General features: G+C 36.3%; 1 protein-coding gene across 1 annotated transcript in view; it reads left to right on the top strand.

Moving 5' to 3' along the window:
* The first annotated feature begins 2909 nt into the window (after positions 1–2909).
* Positions 2910–9351, top strand: part of SH3TC1 (SH3 domain and tetratricopeptide repeats 1) — a 26962-nt gene continuing 20520 nt past the window's right edge. Inside the window, exons 1-3 of the mRNA XM_009697904.1 lie at positions 2910–3084; positions 5533–5607; positions 7881–8008. Of these exons, the coding sequence (XP_009696206.1) occupies positions 2910–3084; positions 5533–5607; positions 7881–8008 (378 nt within the window). The remainder of the gene's footprint in view (positions 3085–5532; positions 5608–7880; positions 8009–9351) is intronic.

Raw genomic sequence — 9351 nt, 5'->3', positions numbered from 1 at the left:
AAAGGACAGAGATGTGGTTCAAAGTTCTATGAAATCTTTGTCACTTGGGACCAAATTTGTGTCACTTAAGATACATTTAGCTGCTAAATAAAGATTCAAAAGGGCCTAGGTAGACTCGATGCCTAGCTACAGGAAAGTTACTTACTGTCTTGTTCTTGGTACTAATACAGAGCCACATGGGTTGACATTTGATAGTTAAGGCAAACATTAAAGATAGGAAAGGAATCTGAAGAGGAGAGCATGACTGTTAAATGTTTTTTAGCTTTGAATTTTCATTCTGTGTATCTTGGAAGAACAAAGAGAAAACATTGAGAACATACCATTTTTGCTTTTCTGTCACTTACTCTGATTTTCTTTTTTTCTTGGCTTAGACTGTGGGATATGATGACTGAATCTTATTAGATGGATCATATCTGTTTTGATTCATTCAGATGTCCTACTTGCTCTTGCAGCACCAAGCTTTATAGGTTCATTCACAACCCTGAATATATGTTACCCTTACCAACATGCGCTGATGCAGAAGACACGAAAAGTTAATCAATATCTCTTCTCCAACTCAACCGAATTCTAAGAATTCAAGGCACAGTATATTTGTTTTCCAAAATTTGCTGAGGATGATATTTCTGCTTGTAGGTAGGAGCTGATGGAAAAAAATTAATATTCTGAACACTGAATTTCATTTCTGGGATTAAAGATAATCCTGATCTAAAAATTACAACTAGCTTTGGATTCGTCAAACAATGTAATTTAAATAACCATCTTTGGAATTAAATTATCCTTAATATCACAATATTTACATCTTCATCAACCAGTTTTTACAAAATATAAGCAGAGGAGTGTTTAATTCTTAAGTGTGAAAATTACAATGCATTACATATAATCCTGGTACAGTACTGAAAAGAATGGTGTTAGCTACTGTCATTATTTTAAGGAAAAGATCAGCTATATAAATGGAAAAGCATATCCCTAACAAAGTGAATTCCATCTCTGGCAGATCTATATTTTTAATCATTTATAACTAGGTCATGAAGTCTGATAAACAATTTTTTATGGAAGTTAGCAAAAGAAACTGAGATCTGAAGTCAGAACTGCAATGTCAACTAAATATGTCAGTGGAAATACTCTTTTCCGAGAAAAGGCATCAAAATCACTTGTATTTGAGTTACTATCTGTGTTTCATAGGTATATATGAATTTGTACACATAACTATATGGAGAACTGCAATGATACACCACAAAGCACCGTTTGAAAATCAGCCTCACCACTTTTGATAGGCACTTTCGAATAAATGGCAAAATGGGACAATGAAAACACTAAAAAAAATCCAACCTAAATTTCTTCATACTTCATTAACTTGTATGTTTATGTGCTTATGGTTATGGTTTAATGATCAGAGTTGGTTCTACCACCTGTAAGTATACCTCATTAATTTTTTTATAATTGCATAACATCCTTCAGTCTATATATAGTTTACTGCTTATTCAAGTGCTCCATGGATTTCAATGACTGCAAAACAGAGTATGAAAGTTGTGCAGACAGATCACTGCCTTGTACCATGTACCTGCCTACCACAGTAGACAGCTAGGAGCTGTTGTGCTGTTCACGTTGGCGTTCAGTTGGCTCAGGTTTAGGGATCTATGACATGAAACTTGGAGGCCAAGAAGTGTTGGAAGGCACATATGTGAAGAAGAAAGCCAGAACAACGTGCTTTGGGATACCCCATTGCATGGTGAACGTTTCCAGACCAGTCTGAAGGCAGATTGTAAGGAGATACTAGTTGACCAAGCACTAGTCTGAGGTTGTGGCAGAGCAAAGTAATCTTGCATCAATACCTTCAGTTTTAACCAATTTCTCCTGGAAAACAAATGAAAGAGAAAATTTCACAAAGATTACAAGTTTCTATACTCATAATGAATGTAGCTTGTTAATGAGTGTGGCTGGAGCAAGCACAGAGGAATTTGGATTAAGTCCAAGTGACAAGACTAAAGCAAAATCTATCTTGTTTCTTTATGAAATCAATCAAAGAGGCATGTGAGAGCCCACTGAGGAAAAGGGTCTAAGTATCAGTAAGGCATGTGCTGGCTACATGAGTCGCATCCTTTGTGGATTCATTGGTTGACCGTCTAGCTGCACTTTTCTGAAGCTCAAGTAGCTTATGCCCAAGAAATGGGATTGCAGGATGTCTCACTTCAGTAACTGCAGAGGGAGCACTGAAACTTGCAACTACTTGTGCTCTATTTCTACTTTTTTTTTTTTCCTGATGTTCATGCAAATAACAGTCTTGCTGCCAGACTCAGTCTCTAACTTCAGTAGATCACTCTTCTGCTTTACTGCAAAGAAATCTTTGGATCCTTGCAGACCAGTCTTCCTGCACTGTGGGTTCCCACAGAGGATTCATTCTTCAGCTGAATTTATAAAAAAAACCTTCCTGCTTGTTTGAATTAAGCATGCAGTACCTATTCTATTCTTGTCATCTTTAGAAAATGACGTTTTTCCCCTGCGTTGCCTCTGTTAATGTGAATAATACTATCCTTTGGAGGCTTTGCATGAAAACTGGCCAAGAATGAATAATTAGCAGTAGGCACAAGTACATTTCACTTCAGGCTTTGAATTGTTGCTATTAGACAAATCTATTGCTTTGCTGCTAAAGCAGCGATGCCACCTGATTGTAGGAGATTTTTCTGGAATGAATTTGGGTGTTACACAATACTTTTGAAAGTAGTCTAAAGCAAATACTTTAATGTATATTACAGTTAAAAATAACTCCTACAGGAGAGGGATATGCATGTATTCTTTTAAAAATATATTATTGATTTTTTTTTTTCCCCCTCAGATTTTTTTTTCATGATGATAATTGCATCGCTGTGAGGATTTGCGAAATATGGAGAGTTTGACAGCAGCAGGCATCCATGCTCAGCACTAATGCTGTCATCCCTGGTCTAGAGGGAAAGGAAGACAGGAACTTGGAGAGGAAAGAAATGGAGCAGGGAAAGTGCAAGTCTGACTGGAAACACGTGGAGGCCAATGCTGCCATCAGCACTGGCAGGGATGGAGTCAGGATGGACACGTTGCAAGAACAAATGGGTAAGACCTTGATCAATATAGCCTGGTCATTCTGCTCTTGACTTTTCTTTGGGTTTAAATTACTGTGTTCATTAAACATAGCTTGCTGTGCACAAGCAGAGAACTGTCATGTGTCTTTCAGCTAAGCTGTTTTTTGAAATACATCTACAATTGTTAAACGCGACAAAACAAACAGCTATATTTCCTCCATGGCAATGCTGCATAGATTTGACTATTAAGTGATCTATATTGAAATTCGCTTTGGGTGGACAAATGGATTATCTACTAAAATACGCTGAGATGAAAATTATCAGAACCCAAGAGCCAGAATACTGAAATATAAGTTCTTTGTTTATCACTTTTTGCTATAATCTCTAAGATTCAGAAGCAAAGATGAGCTAGACTGCATGTTTCCATTTTAATAAAATTCTTAGATTTCTGTTTTTCTTTAAAAGATGCAATACTATCTTTACTTTTCTGCAAATGAAGATATAATTCATGCAGTAAAAACATGCAAGTGGGAAACCCTTTTTAGGTGGAAGAGTGGAGTGGCATAGGTGGCTGTGTCTCAAAAGCAGTGGCCAGGCTCTTACTTTATAGTAGGCCCGAGAGCTTTCTGAATGTGAAAATACTTCAAGCAATCACAGGAAAAATTATTTCATTTTAAATCATATGTTCTATGGTTTAGACAATGTCTTTCTGTTCACAAGTGCAACTCTGCTGACATCAAAGACTACTGCATACAAGCATCCCAGGCCAGTATAAAGTTTCTCTTTAGCTTGCCAAGAAGTATGCAAGACATACTATTAATTAGGAATTGGGCATGGAGCTCATGTGAGGTCTCTGAATCTAACGATAGCACTTTAAACAGTCTCAATGTTTAAAATGTGTTTATAGTAACTCTTATACTATTGCTCCAATTTAATAGCAAACTATTATTTTTAATTAAACTCTTACAAGTAATAAAATGCTTGCTCATAGTTTTTGCTTTCTCTTAAAAGTCTTAGAAATTAGGCTTAGTTTTTAAGTAAAATAGTTCCCACTGGATATTCATGTATCAATAAATGCCTTTTAAGGAAAGTCCCTATCTTGTAATATCAAAATAATAGTAACAGCAAGTTCAAATATCAAAACCATATGCTAATTAATTGTCCTTATCCACTGTTAAATGATGATCAAAGCAATTGATAACATGTTGTTGAAGTTTTGACAATTCATCTGTTTGTACTTCTGACTAAAACAACAAAAAGCAGAACTACAGCTAAGAATGGTCCCAGAAGCTGTGGGGAACTTAAATTTATAACGTTCCTTAAATACAGTCAGCCTACACTGCAGTGAACTTACTGTCAAATTTCTATTTAAAAACAAATATCGTTGAGTCCAGATTAAAAAAAAAAATTGAACAAAAAAAACCAAACACCAACACCCCTGTCAAACACCTAACTAAAACCCGACAAATACCAAAGTGCTTGGAAACTGCAATTTCTAATTCTAGTATACACTAATAATTCACCTTAAAGTTAATGTTTTTATGGCTTACTGCCTTTTTTTCTGAAGTAGGAAAATTCTGTGTTTATGTATCATTTATTTGCATGACTTTGTTCTTGTAACATCAATAGATGCACTCAAGGGAAGATGCAGAAGACACAGACATCACCATGTCCTACTATATTACAAGTTTTTTCTTAAAAGCAGACCTGCAGAGGAAAATGTCTTAGGATACATGAAAATTGCCTCAAATTTTCTTCTAAAAATCAAAGATCCCACTCTTATTCTTAGAAATATCAAGCCTTTTCTTCACTGTTTTTTGCAAAGGGAATTGGCTGGAGTGAGTGTTTCTTCAGTATGAAAATGTATCATTTCCAAAAGGAGTGGAAGAAACATGGGCCAAAAAGAGAAAAAAAACAGATTACTATTAACATGAAATATACCTATTTTCTGTTACTTTTAAAAAAAAAATTCAAATCACTTGTTTTTATATTACCTCCTCCCAAGTATTAAGCTTGTAACAAATACAGAGAAGGATTATTTCTCTCCATGTATGAACTGGTACAAGGCACTCAAATAATTGCAAATTTATACCATTGAAGCTTCAGTGGAGGCCACTTTTTAGTATAGGTGCAAGGGAAGAGAAAATGAAATCTGATCCTTGCTCCCTCCCAAATGGGACTTCAGTTTCCTGCGAGGCTAACTTTCCACCAATTCTCCCACATCTTGAAGCTTCACATCAAAATAATGAAATCAAGATTTAACTTCCTCCACAGCAGGAGAGAAATGGTCTGCAGATACTTTTTGTGGGTTTGGGGAATTATATAGCAGGAAGGGGAAAAAATATTTATTTTCTCTTAGTGATTATTCAATGCATCAAATGTTTTGAAAGTGTGGGATGTTTGGGGTTTTCTTTCAGTGTGATTTATATGGACTTAGAAAATGCACTTCCTTCACCATTCCTTTCATTTATCATAACAGAGTGTTCTCAAAGTGAAAAATGCACGAACATCAGTTCAAGGACCCTTCCCAGTCAAGCAGAGAATTTTCCAACTGGTAAGGCATTTTCTTCCATCGTATCTTATAATGCTTTTCTCACTGCTTACTTTTTAAATTGAGACAACTACGTCAGCAACATTTGCAGTCATCAATCCTGTCAGCTTTGTAACATACTTCATGGCAAACGTGAAGTGTCTAACTTCTACATAAGATTTGTTGCGAATTTCTCATAGAAAGAGAAGAACTGCTATAAAAACTAGAAACAATTTATGGACTATATTGTAGGGAGAAAAAAGGAAAGCAAATAAAGAGTTCATTGCTTATTTTATGTATGGGTTTCAATTCTTCAAATGTCTTATTTTTTAAGTTTATGGCCTTTCCAAGTCTCAATTTATGTGGTTGGTTGTTTGGGTTTTTTTTAATGCTGTATTTTCAATGAAGTTGCAATTGAGTGCAGCTCTTCAGCAAGTAGGGTACAGCAGGCTTCCCTTCCGGAGGGCTCATGGCCTGCTCTGTGAATTGAGGGTCTACTCACATTTCCCTTCTCTTGCTTGTGGAGGAAGAGAAATAACCATTGAAAAACAACAGTGGGATGCACTCTGCTTTCTGACTTGACCTGACAAATCACATCAGTGGTAGACAGTCTCCCTCAGGCATATGGTTATTTGTAGTTAAATTATTTCTGCTTATGTACCTGTTTGTCTCACTCCGTACAGAATTTGGGTGGTTCTTAACTGGGGGTATGGCTCAGAGCTCACAGAAGCAGACAGGAAGATTACCATAGGTGCAATGGGTTTTTGGACCATGTTTCATTTCCATGAGGCATTATTAATAATTCTTTTTGGAAAAGCAGCCATATTTCAGTTGTTCTAATTCAATGTAATTGTTATTTCAGATCAATTAACTTTTATATAAGATTTAAATATGTAACTGTAGAAACACAGTTTAACTTAGAATTGATTTGATTATGTAAAACAAAAATTTAGATTTTAAAGTAATAGTCTTCCTTTGTGCTAGTATCTTTTATGGCTTCAGGTAAAATGAAAAGGTCAACAATACTGTCATCTAACGGAGATCCAAGTAACATTCAAAGACTGTAGTTTGTGTTCTTTGTACTAACAACTGACTATATGACCACAGCTTAAACAGAGAGGTCTTGTAATTCAGTAACGATGCTTTATATTTCTGAGCCACCCTTCTGACCTTAAAGTAGTGAGTAATTTAGATGCAAGTCATCATAAAGCTCCTGGAGACATAGGAAACCCTCTGAAAACAGACTAAGATGCAGCATATTAGACTAGAATGTGAAAAATATCTGTTTTAGCTGATTAAAAGGTGGTGGAAACTCAGAGGTGGTGGAATATTGAATATTTTGGATGTAAAACAATCCCATTTATTGCTGGAAGCATGACCTGTTTACACACTTGCAACTGGAATTCTACTTGAGTGGGTATTATTGGCTTATGTGTACCCATCTGGGTATCTGAAGACTTATGAATATGATTTACTGTTATTGAGTTAAATTAACAGGCATGCAGAATGAAGGCAGCTTTATCAAAGGTCCTCTTTATCTGAGAGAAGATAGCTGAAACTGTACCTTTAGCTGTACTAAAAGCTTCTCATAAACAAATGTCAGGATCTGAGAACAGGTATCTAGCTTCTTTCAGAGGTGCTGGGGAAATCATGTATGCGAGCTTTTAGTTAGACTATTTATCTTGGTTGGTACTACTCAACCAGCTTAGCTAAGAAGCAGCTCTTTCAATATTCAATGTATAGAAGCCTTCTGAAGTAGTGGGGGTGACATATCAGATAATCATGAATTTAAGATTACCATGAAGAGTTGTTGTAATGTGTTGAACTATCCATGTTTGGTTTGTTCGTGGGTTTTTTTGCAATTCCAGTACCTCTTTGCCTTGGATTTTAAAATATGCACAGGATAGTTGGAAATCTGGGTATGTTCTCAATGTCTGTAGAGCTGTCTAGTTTGACAAATTACCAGTCCGCTTGCTTTTTTCCTCTTCTCTCTTCTCCATCCTCAAGTGCAACAGTTGTCTCCCCAGATTTCTACAGACTTTCACATCACCCTCCTTTGTACATCTGTAGCCTTTATTATGCAACTGAAAAAATCTTGTGTTTAATGCTAGGCTACTATCTCTACTGGATAACAAAAATGAAAAAGAAGCATGCGGTGGGTCAGTTTTCTGTGTGTCTGTCTCTGGAGCTGAAAAAATAGTTCTTAATGTGGGTTCTATGATTTCTTGAGGGATTTTCTGTTTCTCCAAAGCTGATTCACAAAACTTGTAGCACTGTAAATGGATATCCTTCTCCAGATATCTCCTTGAAGTTAACGATGGTAAGACAAAAGAGTGGATGTCCTGACCCCAAACTCCAAAGACAGCTCAGAGGGCGGCTCCGTCTTCTGGAAAATGACAGCAGGGAGGTGATGGCAGTTTTCAGTGTAAGTCAATTGCTTGGGAATTGTTTTATTTATTCAGAAAGTACACCTTGTGCTACTGCAATACTCTGAGATATTTGGATCCCATTTCCACCTACATGCTGTATGCTCGAATTTGAATGACCAGTTTTCCATGACCTAAAACCATTTAGAGACATTAGAAATAATGAACCACTGAAAAAGACTGGAACACCAAATGCATGTAAAATAAAATAAAAAAAAAACCCAGCTAAATAAGAAATTTAAGGGCTTTATTGTAAAAATGTTCTTTGATTTACATCAAAGGAAATCATGGTTTTCTGATTTTATTTTTTTTTTTTAATTTGCCCTCATATTGACTCTTCAGTTTCCACTCACTTGGAGCCATTTGTCATGCAGGTTACCCAGGGAGCCCACTGGTAAGCCAAAAAAGAAATCTGAAGGAGAATAGCATAAATATTAGACTTCCTAGGGCTAGATGGCCATAGCTTTAAATAGCACACAAGAGGGCTGGCCAATTTTTGTTACTGTCTTTAATTTGTTTGTATATAGGAAACACGTCCTCTACAAACAATGAGGTTTACTACAAATACAATTTAAAGTCTCCTCCTCTCTCTTGATGAAAAAGCAGGATGATATCATTCGACCTTTGGTGTCCCTTTTTTGTCTGAGCCATGAGTTCCACCCTCCTTTACTTGCAAGCCAAACACTGAAATCTTAGTTATGGCTTTGACTATCTTAGATGCATGTGTTCTTACATGAGTTTCCTTTCATGTGTTGTGAACTCTCCATCGCCGGCCTGCTGATTTTGTGGCTGTGAAAACAGTCTGTACTCCTGCTGCTCTCCTCTGGCTTTTGTTCAGGGGGAGATGGAGAAAGGGAGAAGAGATGAGGAGGAGAAGGAAAACATCATATGAATAGACTAGATTTGCGGCCTTATTAGAAACAGACTGGGAAAAGAACTTTAAAGGAAGCAAGATTTATAATGATAAGTTTCTTTAGAATGTTGTTTTGACATTCAGCAGTGCATAAAGCCCTTGAGGCTGAGAAATTGCCAACATATGCTAAAGTATATTAATAGATTTCAGGCTCTCGTTAATATTTAATCTAGCATAGAAAGGGGCAAACAGAAGATCAAAGCAGTGATGAGGCATGCTTGTAGAACAGGCTTTAGTTGGACTTTTGTTTTCAAAGAGGAATTACTATTTTAATCTGTTCATGTTGTGTGAATTGAAAATATGGAAGTTAAACAGAATTAATTCAGAGATCTTTTAAAATCATGAAATAAGAGTCATAAAAACAGTGGATCAGCTCCATCTTGCCCACATTACAGAAAATGTTTGAGGGACAATTCCACCACCACCACC

The sequence above is a fragment of the Cariama cristata genome, unplaced genomic scaffold (genome assembly GCF_000690535.1).
Source record: "Cariama cristata isolate BGI_N322 unplaced genomic scaffold, ASM69053v1 scaffold22323, whole genome shotgun sequence".
In the NCBI taxonomy this organism is placed as follows: Eukaryota; Metazoa; Chordata; class Aves; order Cariamiformes; family Cariamidae; genus Cariama; species Cariama cristata.
This window is presented reverse-complemented; position numbering and strand designations above follow the sequence as displayed.